General features: G+C 36.1%; 1 protein-coding gene across 1 annotated transcript in view; it reads right to left on the bottom strand.

Annotated features, from left to right (window-relative positions):
• Positions 1-225: 225 nt before the first annotated feature.
• The window catches only part of LOC113043968 (vacuolar protein sorting-associated protein 8 homolog), a 159,301-nt gene continuing 141,654 nt past the window's right edge, over positions 226-17,872 (bottom strand). The window contains 1 exon segment of the mRNA XM_074559808.1: positions 226-366. Coding sequence (XP_074415909.1) covers positions 226-366 — 141 coding nt within the window.

Genomic DNA, 17,872 nt, shown 5'->3' with positions numbered 1-17,872 from the left:
ATTACTTTAATCTGTTTACCAATATACATTATTTTTCTCCATTTAGCATTTCTGAAACATGTGGAATTAACATACATTAACTAGTAATTGAAGATTACTATTCATTTGTATCATCTGATTTGAGACTGTAATGACTGCAAAGCAGTGAAACACAACATCTCAAACACGAGTTCGGTACAGAAATGGTAGTGCTTTATTATAATTTGTAACATTGGGCGGAGTCATCTACTCCTCCACTAGTGGCCGAGAAAGCTTTAACTGGAAATTCACGCTGTGATAAATACCTCCTGTTACTGGATGGACAGGGTTCGACAGACCGGCCCTCTCATTTCCATGAGAATGAGTGAGTTCTGTCAGAAAATCAAGCTGAAAAACAAAGAAAACAGAGATGAAAAGTCCGACAGTGCTTATATATTGATATATATATATATATATATATATATATATATATATATATATATATATATATATATATATATATATATATATATATATATATAAATACATTTTATATATATAAATAAAATTGATATATATCTTTATATATATAAAGATGCTACAATAGCTACAAATAAGTTAACCCATCTGCTAACAGTGCAAAATGAATAAAGATAAGATGAATAAACAGTGTTAAAGCTTATCATGTCTCCACACACAATAAGAATAGTTCTGTAACTACTTCTTTTTTCTTAGTTTTTCTAAATACAAGCTGCCCTGTAATATTAGTTTTCCTTTTAAATGTAATTTATCTGTAGGCTACGTAGCTGATAAGGTTTAGTCATACGTGATTTTGTTCGCTGAGTCTAAATTAATGTCTAATTTAGGGATTGTATTGTTACATCTGGTATTAAATGGATAGTTCATTCAAAAAGGAAATTCTGTCATCATTTACACACCATCATGTTGTACCAAACCTGCATACGATTTCTCTGTTCTCTGGAACAATAAAAAAAGATATTTTGATAGTTAATTGACAATGAATGTCATCGATCATCAAAAAGTATCTTATTATGTGTTCCACAGAAGAAAGTTATTCAGGTTTGGTATGACATGATGGTGAGTAAATGATGACAGACTTTTAGGTGGAACTACCCCTTAACATGCATTCCATCCAGCAGCTAATGCCCATTATTATTATTTTATTGACAACAGTTTCAATCTGTTGGTTTTGGCCAGTAACCAAAACGTGGCAAGTAGAAGTTATGCAGTAACCTGGATTGCACCATGCAGTAAGAATCTTCAACACAGACTCACAGCAACCAACCCCCACTCATTAGTAGCATTAGCCTGTCCAGAGTCATTCATTAATGTGTATATTTTCAGCAGGGACCTCGTTACAGACCGAGCAATCAATGCGCATTTAACGAAACAGCATGAATCAAACAGCATAATCTATCCTTCTCTCTCCAGCCTCACTTTGAAGCCCTCCATTGCATCTTTATCTTCTCCTTCCCTCTCTGATCTCACTCAAATTTTCCTTTCCTCATTACCGTCCACTCCCTCTCTTCCATTTCTTTCTGTGGGCAAACCAACTTTTCAGCATCAAACCCATCTGCATTGCTCATTTCAATTCACTCATTTTGTGTCCCTTTCTTTCTCCTGCTGTTTATTAGCAATCTTCAAAACAGACTGCCATTTATAAGCCATAGTTCTATTCCTCAGTCAAGCTAATTTCCTTTTTTTTTCTTTCGCTTCCCTATCTAAACCAGACACCTGCTAAGCGAAGGCTATGGAGAGTGACGGATAAAAGCAAATAGAGACATGGAAAGCATGTCAGTGGCTAATCATCGCCTCTGTCACCGCAGTGGCCCCATAGTGTTAGCAAACAGGCTAAACACAGAGTATGAAGTCTGGTCACGTCTAATACCAGTAACAGTCTCTCTATCATACTTCACTTTGAGCAATTTTCCACACTGCTAACCAGGGTTGATGCTCCTCTGTGAAAAAGCCTAGCGTTAGATACTATGGCAACCATGTTATATTTTCATTTTTACTGCATCTATAGAATAAATTATGTGTTTTTTTTCTCTGCGTGTTTAAATACTGTTTTGTTACTTTTGCAGTATTTGACCCTGGACTACAACACCAGTCCTAAGTATAAGTGTGCATAAGTTTGCTAATCCACACATCCTTTGTCCACTGTAAATAATCCTATAAAATAAGTTAATTTCTGTCTCATTCTGTAAAAAGAATCAGTTCACAGAAGAAAATTATTTAGAACACCCGTTTAGAGTAAAAATATATTTTTATTACAATAAATTGCTGTATTTTTAAACTATACTATAAGTCAAGTCACCTTTATTTATATAGCGCTTTAAACAAAATACATTGCGTCAAAGCAACTGAACAACATTCATTAGGAAAAAAGTGTGTCAATAATGCGACAGTTAAAGGCAGTTCATCATTGAATTCAGTGATGTCATCTCTGTTCAGTTTAAATAGTGTCTGTGCATTTATTTGCAATCAAGTCAACGATATCGCTGTAGATGAAGTGACCCCAACTAAGCAAGCCAGAGGCGACAGCGGCAAGGAACCGAAACTCCATCGGTGACAGAATGGAGAAAAAAACCTTGGGAGAAACCAGGCTCAGTTGGGGGCCAGTTCTCCTCTGACCAGACGAAACCAGTAGTTCAATTCCAGGCTGCAGCAAAGTCAGATTATGCAGAATAATCATCTGTTTCCTGTGGTCTTGTCCTGGTGGTCATCTGAGACAAGGTCTTTACAGGGGATCTGTATCTGGGGCTCTAGTTGTCCTGGTCTCCGCTGTCTTTCAGGGCAGTAGAGGTCCTTTCTAGGTGCTGATCCACCATCTGGTCTGGATACGTACTGGATCCGGGTGATTGCAGTGACCCTCTGATCTGGATACAGACTGGATCTGGTGATGGTGACCTCAGAATAAGAGAGAAACAGACTAATATTAGCGTAGATGCCATTCTTCTAATGATGTAGCAAGTACATCGGGTGTTATGGGAAGTGTTCACAGTTCCGGTTTACCTAATTAATGCAGCCTAAAAATCCTATACTAAAAACTGTTAGCATTTTAGTCCGATCTGTTTAGTGTAATTGTTCCTTTTGTATACAATGGTGTGATTCACTAATCAAGAAAGGAACAAAATAAATGAATAAACATGAATTTGACTTATAGCATGGTTATTTATTTTTTTAGATTTCTATACGTATATTACGATATATCGTTATTGTAAACATTTGTGGACACGATAATTGTATAGAGAAAAATCTTACATCATGACAGCCCTAATAGAGACTACAACAAATCTGAACATGTATTCATAAGATGTACTTCTCAGTGTGTTAGCTTGTAATGGCTTCTCAGGGTGAGTCATACATGGAGGCGATGTATGAAAAGTTCGCCTTTGTGTGAAAACTATGGTGTATGATTTAATTACATTAGTGGAGAGCTGTCGAACTGTTAGGTATGAAAAAGGACACACTTTGTGCTTAGCTGCGTGCAATGTTGCCTACTGTAAAATCCATATATGGATAAGGTCGAAAAGAGAGCCCGAAGGTTTATTCACACTAAGAACTATGTGACAAAGCAAGCAATTTTTCAGAACCACATAGACATCGAGCTGTTGATATAACTGGTGTCTCGGCACAAGGAAGATAATACTGATAGGGGTCTAAAGCAATGCTTTTATTTATTTATTTAGTTTTTTTTTTTTTTGCGTTACACCACATTCTCTAATAAGAGATTACAACTTATTTTTGTGACCAGATATTCTAGAATTGTGTATTCTAGTCTGTAGAAGATAATTTGTAATGTAGTATATGAATGTTTGTTTGTGTTTGTAATGGTTCTTATTATGCTGCAGGTAGGCTTTTTCTTTCGTTCAGTGTTTGGTTTGACAGGTCTTTGTATTTGGCCCTGGGATGAAGGAGTGAGTTATGAATAATTTTCAATGTGAATGAAAGTCTAATGGGTTTTGAATGACACAAGAGTGAGTAACTGATAATAGAATATTAATGTCTAGGTGAACTATTCCTGGGGGAAACAGTTGCAGGGGGTTGCAAGCACAGGTAGGAATACCTGCAAGTCATTTCTGCCTGCCATACCTCCAGTGGTACCATTAGGGCTGGCTGCAGAGTCATCAGCTGGGATGTTTCGCTCCTTTACTCCCAGAACATCTCTGGGTGGTGGAGCAGTAGTAAGGACGTCTCCCTACCGCGCCCCCGAATCCAGCCCTAGGATCTTTCTCTTCCCCACACCTTGTCCTTTCTCCATAGCCAGAACCAGAAACTCCCTTTATCTGCCTTCTCCACCAGATCTTTTAATGCCTTTGACAACCTGATGCCTCTTACACCAAGAGATACTTGGGCGCAAAGACACAAAGGTAGGTACAGGTATGTGTCAGCGCACTACCCATAAGGCTATCGACACCAACGTTGTAACCTAAGCTACAGTTTAAAGCTAAAATGTCTTGATGGATTTGTTTTTTAAAAACACTCAGCTTTTCATTCACAAGATGTTGATTATTGTGGAGTCTTATTCTGACGGCACCCATACACTGCAGAGCATCCTTTGGTGAGTGTTATAATGCTACATTTCTCTAAATCTGTTCGCATTTGTTCCCATCTTGAGGGCAAGTACATTTTCAGAAACAAATTCAAGATTTAATCATCCATATAGTCTCTCAAAGGCCTTCCTTTCTCCTCCCTCATTCTGTCCTTTCACCTCTCTTAAATATTGTCCTTCTAATTCATTCATACCAAACACCTTACAGCATTTTATTGCTCCTGCAGTTTCATAATCCTTCCACTCTTTCCTCTCAACACAATCCCTTTCCTATAGCTGTATTTCTTTCTATTGCACTCTTGCCTCATCTCTACACATACATCTCTTTTTCCACTGGCGTCATCCGTCTTCCTCGCCTTCTTCCTAGAACTGCTGCACTGAAGGGAAATGGACCAACTGGGACCTCAAAGAGAGCAATCAAAGCTCAGCACTGACAAAGCATCAGAGAAACCCTGACAACCTCCCACACACACACACAGATTTAGACTATAAAACAAGGCACACACAAACACCTGAACAACACACATCTTTCATTTCCTCTTGGTCGAAATCAAATGTTCCTGTAAGCCTAATCAGCAGATCCAGAACGTTTAGACAGCACTTCAAAAACTCTGACGCTCACACACATACGCTATACACTCACACACACACACACACTAGTGCTGACATAATCATGGCTGGAGTTTATTGTCAGCACCTGCCTGGCAGCCTTCTCATTAATGCTTTAAAGAAACACACACACACATACACACATGCCAAAGTTGTACTCTCAGGTGTTGGGAGAGTCACTCTATCTGCTTTTCGCTTTTAGTTTTAATTAATCTCTCTCTCAAACACAAATCTTTAATCTGTTTGGCTCAGTTTCTTAAGTAAATCAGAATTCCATAATCTTCCCCCAGACAAAGGAACAACGGGAGACACTAACCACACATGCACAAATAAACACCTTGTCTGACGCGCTGGTCTTTTTTTCCATCTACTCATCCTCTGAAACCCTTTACGGTTTAATTAAAGAGCTCAGAACTGGGCTGTGCAGTTCTGCTGTGTTAATTATGGGATGTCTGCTGGGAATGTGTACTGTATGTGTGTGTGCTGAGCAAACAGTTCTAATCAAACTCTTGAGGATGCTTGTGTGAAGGGATCGGCACAAAGACTGATATGTGTTTACCTGACTCTGGGCTCTCATGGGAGATGGCCACGTCAATTTATGTTCCACCCTAAAACTCTACACGGAAAACACTGACTGTTCAAAATATTTTTTTTGAATGGTTTTGATAGAAATCTCATATCTCATGCCAAGGTGGATTTATTTGATCAAAAATATAGTGAAACCAGTAACATTGCTAATATTTTTTTTTTACAATTTAAAATGTTTTATTTTGTAATGTATTATAAAATGTAATTTATAGCTGTGATGCAAAGTCTTCAGTGTCACATGATCCTTCAGAAGTCATTCTAATATACTGATCTGCTGCTCAAGAAACATTTCTCACGATTATAAATATTGGAAATAGTTAATGGAAACCATTATATTATTTATATGAATTTGTTTAAAGAATAATTTAATATATGAATGAATATGAATGAATAATTTTCATTCATTGAAAACGAAATCTATTGTAACACTGGACATGTTTTTATTTTGCTATTACTTTTGTTTAGGCCTAATGTCTTTTTTAAGTAGATTTTTTGTATCTGTGTGTGTTTTTATGCATTTTTTAAATCTTACTGACCCCTAACTTTTGAACGGTTGTGTATAAGACTATTAACTTATATAACTTTCTTTAACTATTGCTCAACAGAAACGTAATAAACCCTAATAAACAATCAAACGTTTCCTAGAAATGTTCCTAATTTCCTCACATAGCTGTATGGGAAAAAAAAAACTGCACTCTTTGTGCAGTCTATATCTATAGACTATAGTCTATGATGAATACGTTTATCAAAAGAAAATCAAATGTATTACGTGTTGACCGTGAGGCTGGGTGAAAGCAGTGTGTTTCAATACAGGATCTGTATTCAGCATCAGAGACCACAGCCTCTTCATATCCTGGGAGGAGATTCACTTAGAAGCAACACAATGAGTAACGGATACATTTGGGTCACTCATAAGCAGAGAGAGAGAGAGAGAGAGAGAGAGAGAGAGAGAAAAGTGTTTTAATGTCCGCTTTGTATGAATAGATTTAATGTTTGTACTTCAGCTCAGGGCTTAAAGTTTATTATTAGGTTCAAACTTACTGACAATTATCAACTTTGTTTTGTTTGGACTTTTCTGACTGATTTAATGGGGGAAAAAGGGGAAACGGGATTGTGACACTTGCAGTTTCAAACTCACTTTCCCCATATCAGAACCACTTAATGCTGCTAGACTCCCACCCCACATCTGCTCATCTAGTAAAACTGTACTATTTTGTAGAAAGAGTGCCAAGTGATAATGTATAGTCAGACGGTCACCAATCATGTCCGTCATCAGATGCCACCGGTCAGATTCAAGTATTCCAGAGAGCCATGTACATAAAATGGTTGTGGAGATGGCCTCTTTTTCAGATATTTTAGGATGGAGCGAGATGGCAGAGGGTGCTTGAGGAAAACAGGGACGGTAATGAGAAAGTCAAGCAGGTCAAACTCACACTGCAAGATTCACATGTTTAAAATGAAAATAATTTAATACCACTGCAAGACAGTAAGTCAACAGCTCACTAATACAAAAACTACACAATGAAGACGTGCAAAAAATAATAAAAAGTCTAGAGTAGTTTGTTAATAAAATAAATTAAATAAATTAAATCTCCAAAATAAAAGATGCCAAAAATGTTCCTGATTAGTGATACAACAGTTATTTGATTTATTACTAATGTGGCTTTTCAAACACTTTTTCTGTCTCACTTTTTCCGCTTCATTTCTGTTTCCACTCCTTTTGTCAGCTTTGATCAATCTCTGAGTCTACACACAGTGGAAAATATGACACCATATACCACACACACACACACACACACACACACACATGCATGCCTCATTTTGTCACAAAATATCACAAGAAATAAAAATTTCCTTTGATAGTGTTCTATGTACTATTTAAACATATATTCTAACTTTCAGATTGTACAACTCCTTCCCAAGTTTCATTTATTAAAACGCTTGTTAAAAACGTTAAAAACATATGTACACACAAATGGCGTAGGTAATACAGTGGAAGCAGGATATTGACACTGGATACTGACATTCCTCAAGACCAAAAGAAGAACATGTAACACTATTCATGTTGGAACATTACTTACTATAAGATGCGTGAGACATTAATCAAATGTGTTTCCTGTCTGTGAGGAAGAACCTATTGCTCTGACTTATGTTAGAATAACTTATTTTTACCAAGGCCACCCTATTCATAATGTGACTTAATATTCAAAACATTGCGTTCCTATGAACCTACTCAACTGCAGACAGAATATGATAGCAATGTTTTTTTTTCTTCAACCTGGTTTTTTCCCTTCATTTTGCAAACTTTTGAAAGGAAAATAAACCCAACATTATTTCAGCATTTTCATTTTTATAGTATTGTGGACTATATGCAAACATCATTTATGTAAAATATCTTACTCATACTTAATAAAAAAAAAATCATGCATTTAGTATGTGAAAATTATTAACATTTTCACAGATTCTGGCAAGGGGTTCCCAAACTTTCGCATGCAACTGTATTGCAAAAATAAAAAAATAAAAAAAATAAGCCCCTTTGACTATGTGGACTCAAAATAAAATGACCCCTTTAACAGAGCCCTTTCAGTAAATGAGTCACTTTTATTTAGCTCTTGACTTTGGGGACACTTAGGGGACCTATAAAAAGTTTCAACCCCCTTTTTTGCATTAGGTCTGCCCAACTTTTAGTTTAGAAGACTAAAACGTCCTGGGTCTCATCAAACCTCTTAATTCCTTCTTTTGAGTCTGTCAGATAAAAACTATAGTCAAGCTGTGATGACACCCTTCTGTACAACCCAGGCTGATGAACTGTGAATACCATTCCCTCATCTCTCACTCATCATGGAGGACACAACATGGGGTGACATTGCTTACTCTGCCAGTACATCTCTATTGCTGTACCTGCGTATTACTTACTACAAATATTGATATGGCAGAACCACTTCATTAAATTCCTTAGTTTAAATTCAAATTCAAAGAATAACAGGAAATAATAATAAGAAGAAATGTTTCTTCAATAAATGAGCATGATGACTTCTGAAGCATCATGTGACACTGAAGACTGGAGTAATGGCTGCTGGAGATTCAGCTTTGACATCACAGGAAAAATGACAAAGTTAAAATATATTACTAGGGATGGTAAGATATTATCAATATGACAAAATTATCATGGTCACATGACGATATGAAACGATAGGTTTCGTTTTTCAAATAAATTTGTTTTGGATGCACACATTGTTCATGCGATCAGCTCGTGATCCGGTGTTTTCTGTGGCTCAGATTTGCTCCAGATTTGACCTCTGAAATTGCATTAGAAAGAATAATTATCTTTAAAATGTTCACATTTTTCATTTGTCTTTTTTTCTCTTTTTAAATATCGAAATATCATATTGCAGACTTCATATCGCAATAATATCGTATCGTGAGATATCGTTACATCCCTATATTTTACAACAGAAAACTATTATTTTAAATTGTACAGGAAGGGATGTGAGGGAGTTTTAAGGTGTGAATACTCTGCATTACTTGCATCATCCACACATACACATGCTATGCGTTGTATTCATAATCACTGATAGTCACATGGAGTACATGAGTGTGTTTGTTCATCTCTCTGAAGCTCAGTTTGGCATGATGTCAAGTCTAGAGTAGTTTGTTTCCTCATTACAGAGAGTGCGAAGTCTAGCACAGAGACAGGAAAAGAACGACAGTACATACACAAACAGACTTCAGCATGTCACATACTGTAGATAAGCGAAGAAAAGTAGACAGACACAGAAACTGCACGGACCAAAGAAACTGACAATAAGTGTACTCTCTTTCTGTCTATCTGTCTATCTCTCTTTCAGGATGTGTATCTACTCCGACTCTTAAAGCTGAGGACAGATTGAGAGTGTGTTAAGAGTGATACTGGATTACAGCAGTGACTTGCTATTTCTTCAGAGAATCCGGGTCAAAGATTCCCCACACAAACTGACTGGATTGGTCTGAGCTGGTTTGGGCTGATTGGTAATGTGAGAATTAAATGGACAATAGAATCAACAGAAAGTCTTCAGTAGGCCACAATGACTCCCTGTACAGCTCCAGTTAGATCTGACTACATTAACGTTAAAACTCAAAGTGTCTCTTACAAATAACATGAGAGGTTGCATTAACTGAAAAATTTAGATCATTTACTGCACTTAAAGGGATAGTTCACCCAAAAATCATAATTATATCATTAATAACCCTCATGTCGTTCCAAACCAGTAAGACCCCCATTTATCTTCGGAACACAGTTTAAGATATTTTAGACTTAGACCGAGAGCTATCAGTCCCTCCATTGAAAAAGTATGTACGGTATACTGTCCACAGAGATGTATAAAGTACTAGAGACCCATACTTGAGTAAAAGTACAAGTGCTCTATCAAAAAAGTGACTTGAGTAGAAGTTGAAGTGCTCTTTAAGCACCACACTTAAGTAGAAGTACTAAAGTATTCAACACTTTTTGTACTTAAGTATTGCAAGTAGATAATTTATTTTTATTTTATTTATTTTTTTAAATAAATAAAAGCATATACATCAACTCAAATACAGTTATCTAATGTCCTTTATATATTTTGAGTGGTGACTGATGAGCAACGTGCTGCTGCTTGATTTAAAAAAAACAAAAAACAAAGACAAAAAAGCATCTTTACAGATGAAACTGACCTGAAACCCTGAACAGTAGTTCTGCTTCTCTGTTCCAGCTGTGCGCTTCCACAGTCCACTCTTTTCTCTCTCTTTCGCATTGATTACTCGGAGTCTGATCTAAACCGTTTGGCCGAGGCGCGAAGGCGCTGAGAGCGCGCAAGTCACGATTAACAGATTTATTCGAGATTTAATTATCAAATGGCGAATTCGCAAAGGATCGCTTTAGTACATTCGGCAGGCAATTATACAATAATGATATTAAAATAGAGGGCCAAATTGAGGAAGACTGAGGAAGCTGCCAGGCCACCGGGAATTGTCCCGGTTCTCCCGGTGTCCAGTCCGCGCCTGATTTCAACTGACACGCAGAACGTGCAGGAGTCATATATTGCATTTTTGGGGCTTAATATTCACAGACACTAGTCCATATCATGTTTTGATTCAAGTGTACTGACCTACTTTTGATTTAATCATCTAAAATATGGCATATTCCGTCCGCGTTAGGCATTCCGTTTTTATGACTGGATTCTATGAACGACTGTATTTCCGCATCCTAGAAATTATTAGGGCGTATGTCTCAGAATAGTCAGTGCAATTTGGGAAATCAGTTAAATCTGTATGTGGATGTGTGTAAATATTCAAATGTAATGCCCTTTGTAATCGTTAAAAATTTCATAAGTAACTGTAATTTAATTACTAATTTTTTCTTAGTAACTGTAACTAATTACAGTTACATTAATTTTGTAATTAAATTACGTAACGCCGTTACATGTAACTAGTTACTCCCCAACACTGTTGTGTACTCCTATATTGAGACGGCAGAGGGTGATAACACTGCAAGCTTCAGTAGGCCTATGTGTAGTAAATGAAACCATGTCTTTGCCATTAATTTACAGGAGGGGCGGACTGGGAAAAAAATTCAGAATGGAAAATTCAAACTCATACAAACAAATTCATGGCCAAAACTATTTTTTGTATGGACCTGACATAAAAAAGGTTTAAATCTTTAAATTGGGGACATGCAAATAATTAAAAGTTCTCTCCTGAACTGCACCTTCACTTCCATTTTTCTCTTCAGTCTCTTTATTTTGCCCTGTTATCCATCTCTCTCATGACTTTAATACTCAAGATTAAACAAAACTATACTTTACAATACTCTACAATACAACAATATATTTATAGAAAAATCCTAATACTGTACACGAGTCATGTTTTTCCTTTACAAAAATTTACCATGCTTTTATTAGCCTATATAAAAGTACAATAACCTTGTTTTGTTTTTTGTTTTGCAAATGGATTCGTATTTATTTTTAAATAAATACATTTGTAAAATAATTTAAAATTTTTGGTTACCACAGTTAAACAATAGTAACCATTTTCGCAGCTTCCCAAAAAATTCTGATTATTTTTCAGCTAAATTACTACTGTAACATTACAACAGATAATAATGATGTCCTTTATATATTTTGAGTGATGACTGATGAGCAACGTGCTGCTGCTTGATTTAAAAAAACAAAAAACAAAGACAAAAAAGCATCTTTACAGATGAAACTGACCTGAAACCCTGAACAGTAGTTCTGCTTCTCTGTTCCAGCTGTGCGCTTCCACAGTCCACTCTTTTCTCTCTCTTTCGCATTGATTACTCGGACTCTGATCTAAACCGTTTGGCCGAGGCGCGAAGGCGCTGAGAGCGCGCAAGTCACGATTAACAGATTTATTCGAGATTTACTTATCAAATGGCGGATTCGCAAATGATCGCTTTAGTACATTCGGCAGGCAATTATACAATAATGATATTAAAATAGAGGGCCAAATTGAGGAAGACCGAGGAAGCTGCCAGGCCACCGGGAATTGTCCCGGTTCTCCCGGTGTCCAGTCCGCGCCTGATTTCAACTGACACGCAGAACGTGCAGGAGTCATATATTGCATTTTTGGGGTTTAATATTCACAGACACTAGTCCATATCATGTTTTGATTCAAGTGTACTGACCTACTTTTGATTTAATCATCCAAAATATGGCATATTCCGTCCGCGTTAGGCATTCCGTTTTTATGACTGGATTCTATGAACGACTGTATTTCCGCATCCCAGAAATTATTAGGGCGTATGTCTCAGAATAGTCAGTGCAATTTGGGAAATCAGTTAAATCTGTATGTGGATGTGTGTAAATATTCAAATGTAATCCCCTTTGTAATCGTTAAAAATTTCATAAGTAACTGTAATTTAATTACTCATTTTTTCTTAGTAACTGTAACTAATTACAGTTACATTAATTTTGTAATTAAATTACGTAACGCCTTTACATGTAACTAGTTACTCCCCAACACTGTTGTGTACTCCTATATTGAGACGGCAGAGGGTGATAACACTGCAAGCTTCAGTAGGCCTATGTGTAGTAAATGAAACCATGTCTTTGCCATTAATTGGCAAATTAGTTACTAGTTACTCCCCAACACTGGGCAGTGGTAATGTGGGTAACGAGTAACGATGCAGCACATAACAAAAATAACGGAGTAAAAGTATTAAACTCATCGAAAATATGTACTGAGTAAAAGTGGAAGTAGGGGACATACATATGTATGTAAAAGTGGAAGTAGGGGAAAATAATAATACTCTAAAGTACAGATACCGCCTTTTAGTACTTAAGTTCAGTAGTGAAGTAGTTCTACTTCGTTACTATACAGTATTGTTCAAAATAATAGCAGTACAATGTGACTAACCAGAATAATCAAGAATCAGAATTTTTTTATTGCTACGTGGCAAACAAGTTACCAGTAGGTTCAGTAGATTCTCAGAAAACAAATGAGACCCAGCATTCATGATATGCACGCTCTTAAGGCTGTGCAATTGGGCAATTAGTTGAATTAGTTGAAAGGGGTGTGTTCAAAAAAATAGCAGTGTGGCATTCAATCACTGAGGTCATCAATTTTGTGAAGAAACAGGTGTGAATCAGGTGGCCCCTATTTAAGGATGAAGCCAACACTTGTTGAACATGCATTTGAAAGCTGAGGAAAATGGGTCGTTCAAGACATTGTTCAGAAGAACAGCGTACTTTGATTAAAAAGTTGATTAGAGAGGGGAAAACCTATAAAGAGGTGCAAAAAATGATAGGCTGTTCAGCTAAAATGATCTCCAATGCCTTAAAATGGAGAGCAAAACCAGAGAGACGTGGAAGAAAACGGAAGACAACCATCAAAATGGATAGAAGAATAACCAGAATGGCAAAGGCTCAGCCAATGATCACCTCCAGGATGATCAAAGACAGTCTGGAGTTACCTGTAAGTACTGTGACAGTTAGAAGACGTCTGTGTGAAGCTAATCTATTTTCAAGAATCCCCCGCAAAGTCCCTCTGTTAAAAAAAAGGCATGTGCAGAAGAGGTTACAATTTGCCAAAGAACACATCAACTGGCCTAAAGAGAAATGGAGGAACATTTTGTGGACTGATGAGAGTAAAATTGTTCTTTTTGGGTCCAAGGGCCACAGGCAGTTTGTGAGACGACCCCAAACTCTGAATTCAAGCCACAGTACACAGTGAAGACAGTGAAGCATGGAGGTGCAAGCATCATGATATGGGCATGTTTCTCCTACTATGGTGTTGGGCCTATTTATCGCATACCAGGGATCATGGATCAGTTTGCATATGTTAAAATACTTGAAGAGGCCATGTTGCCCTATGCTGAAGAGGACATGCCCTTGAAATGGTTGTTTCAACAAGACAATGACCCAAAACACACTAGTAAACGGGCAAAGTCTTGGTTCCAAACCAACAAAATTAATGTTATGGAGTGGCCAGCCCAATCTCCAGACCTTAATCCAATTGAGAACTTGTGGGGTGATATCAAAAATGCTGTTTCTGAAGCAAAACCAAGAAATGTGAATGAATTGTGGAATGTTGTTAAAGAATCATGGAGTGGAATAACAGCTGAGAGGTGCCACAAGTTGGTTGACTCCATGCCACACAGATGTCAAGCAGTTTTAAAAAAACTGTGGTCATACAACTAAATATTAGTTTAGTGATTCACAGGATTGCTAAATCCCAGAAAAAAAAAATGTTTGTACAAAATAGTTTTGAGTTTGTACAGTCAAAGGTAGACACTGCTATTTTTTTGAACACACCCCTTTCAACTAATTGCCCAATTGCACAGCCTTAAGAGCGTGCATATCATGAATGCTGGGTCTTGTTTGTTTTCTGACAATCTACTGAACCTACTGGTAACTTGTTTGCCACGTAGCAATAAAAAATATACTAAAAACCTTGATTATTCTGGTTAGTCACATTGTACTGCTATTATTTTGAACAATACTGTACATCTCTGACTGTCCATGTCCAGAAAGGTAAAAAAAACATCATCAAAGTAGTCCATGTGACATCAGAGGGTTAGTTAGAATTTTTTGAAGCATCGAAAATACATTTTGGTCCAAAAATAGCAAAAACTATGACTTTATTCAGCATTGTCTTCTCTTCCGTGTCTGTTGTGAGAGAGTTCAAAACAAAGCAGTTTGTCATATCTGGTTCGCAAACGAATCATTCGATGTAACCGGATCTTTTTGAACCAGTTCACCAAAACGAACTGAATCATTTTAAATGGTTTGCATCTCTAATACGCATTAATCCACAAATGACTTGAGTTGTTACCTTTATAAATTAGGCTGACACTCCCTCTGAGTTCAAACAAACCAATATCCCGGAGTAATTCATTTACTCAAACAGTACATTGACTGAACTGCTGTGAAGAAGGAACTGAAGATGAACACCGAGCCGAGCCAGATAATGACAGATAAGGAAATATCCCTTTAAGAAATATTGTTGTAGGACTGCTGCAATAACCACATTGATGATGGTTGACACTCCAAACTTATAGGCAGAGTGTAGAGCCAGTGTGTAGCTGTCACATAAAATCATGTCAGAGGCGATGACCGGCGAAAACCATTTCAACCCACAGCCCAAAAAAGTCAGCTCACAAATGTTGGAGTTTTTTTTTGGATTCTGTAATAAAAGTTGAGGTGTTAGAAACCCCAGTTTGCAGAAACTGCTTATCAACAGTAATTTTGAAAACACATCAAATGAAGCCTTTATCTACAACACTTTATCTACTTTAACGGGTACTCATAATGTATGTTGCCATGCATTTTATTTTTTCATAAATAATTGTAAAGTACCATTTTACCGGAGGTAAAATGCATTATACTATTATTTCTATTATTGTTGTTACATTTGAAATAGGTTGTTTGTCATATTTTAATAAAATATACTTTCTAAAGGTAAACAATGAATTTTTAATTTTTAAAATGTAATATATCTGTGGTTATATAATGTATGTGTTTACTATAAGATATATCACAAGGCATAACAAATGCGTTAAATCATTTTATAATGCATAATATATTAAGGCTTCTTCTAAAGTTCTTTTTGAAAAATTTTGTAAAAAAAAAAAAAAAAAAAAAAAAAAAACAACAGTTTAAATTAATAATGGCATTATGGCATAAGTGCTGTCAAATGATTAATCACATCCAAAATAAAAGTTTTTTAAAAATATTTGTTTGTACAGTGTATATATTCAGTACACACATACTGTATACATGTATATTATGAAAACAAAAACTTTTATTTTGGATGTGATTAATCGTTTGACAGCACTATTTATTTAATTAAATTCTATTCTAATTGTGTTATTAATTTGGGCCTCAATAATGTAGTGGAAATCCGTCAAAAATGATTAATGCAAAGTGTGAACTATATGATTATTTACAATGTAACTGAAAGCAGATGCAAAAAAGCTATTACACAATGTGCCGTTTTTAGTGATTCACGGGTGCATTAATATTTGCATTTACATTTTACATTTAGCTGATGCTTTTATCCAAAGTGACTTACAATCGCTATATATGTCAGAGGTCGCACACCTCTGGAGCAACTAGGGGTTAAGTGTTTTGCTCAGGGGGGACACATTGGTGTCTCACAGCCGATTCGAACCCGAGTCTTCCACACCAAAGGATTGTGTCATATCCACTGCGCCAACCCCCCACACACATTTAAATCTGGGGACTCTCTTAATCAAAGACACTTTTAACTAAAATTCCAGTTGACACCGAGTCAACTTAGTTTTTAGTCAGCCGTTGACATAGACCTTCATTTAATTGTAAGCGTCTATGTTAGTGTGAGTGTATGTGGGGGTGTGCACATGTGGGTGAGAGTGTATTTGAGTGCATCTGTGTGTTTGTGATGGAAAGAACTATGAGTGAAAATAGAGTCCAATACTACAGGTCTCTAATCTTGAAAAGGTATATAAATATAAAACTAAGGGGAAGGAAAATGGAACTGAAACACTAAACACCAATGACTTGTACATACACTATGTAGACAAAAGTATTGGGACAACCCCTTCTTTAGAACAGAATAAGGTACTTCCAAAACTGTGGCAACAAAGATGGAAACATAATTAATGTATTGAAAAACTGTATTTCCATCTCTGTTGCAACAATTTTGGAAGTGTGTAAAATGACTGTACCCATATGTACAAATCATTGGTGTTTGGCGTTTAGTTTTTGGCTCAAGGTCTGCATTTAAAGTCACACCAGAGGTGTTCAGCTGGGATCAGGACTTGGCTTTCTGCAGACGAGTCAAGTTCTTCCACACTGACTGAATCAATCATTTCTTTTTGAATCTTGCCTTCTACACAGAGGCATGTTAGAATAGAAAAGGGTTCTGTCCAAACTGTTGCTATAAAATTAGAAACACACAATTCCCTAGAACATCATTGGAAATGACCAAAGTAGTCCAACCTGTTCATTAGAAGTGGGTGTCCAAATACTTACAATACAATATAGTGTAAATACCAGTATTTAAACATGCTTTTATAATTTCATGCTATATAAGACCTAACACATCACCCTCTGGATGTATAATGAGCAGCAATAAAATACATTTTAGAATGCTAAGTCATACTTCTGTGGATATTTTGGCAAAATCAATAAAAAAATAAATCAAAAGTAATGTAACACATTACAATTCATAGACAATAATATTGTAATGTAACTAATTACATTCAAACGCAACTAATGTATTAAATTTTGGAAGTAACTTGCCCAACACTGCTCATTTCTAAACTATAAGCTAAACTATAATGGACGTGTTTCAGAAAGGCAGGGGAGAGAGGAGCTATCTTTGAACCTTAAACCACATAAACACATTGCATTACACAAAATAATGTTATTTTTAGCATTGTCATATGGTCCTGTGCGATACAATAAAAATTTGCTGGTTTTTATATAATTCAATATTTTTTAATTATCACCAAGGCATTAACATGACCAAAGTGACAGTAAGTACATTTGTACATCTTACAAAATATTTATATTTCAAATAAACCCTGTTCTTTTTAGATTTCTGTTTACTAAATAATCCTGAAAAATCTAATATATTATTGTTTTCACACAAAAAATAAATAATATAATAAATGACTTGTAATTA

The sequence above is a fragment of the Carassius auratus genome, chromosome 26 (genome assembly GCF_003368295.1).
Source record: "Carassius auratus strain Wakin chromosome 26, ASM336829v1, whole genome shotgun sequence".
NCBI classification, from domain to species: Eukaryota; Metazoa; Chordata; class Actinopteri; order Cypriniformes; family Cyprinidae; genus Carassius; species Carassius auratus.
The sequence above is the reverse complement of the archived record's forward strand: the minus strand, read 5'-3'. Positions and strand labels throughout refer to the sequence as shown.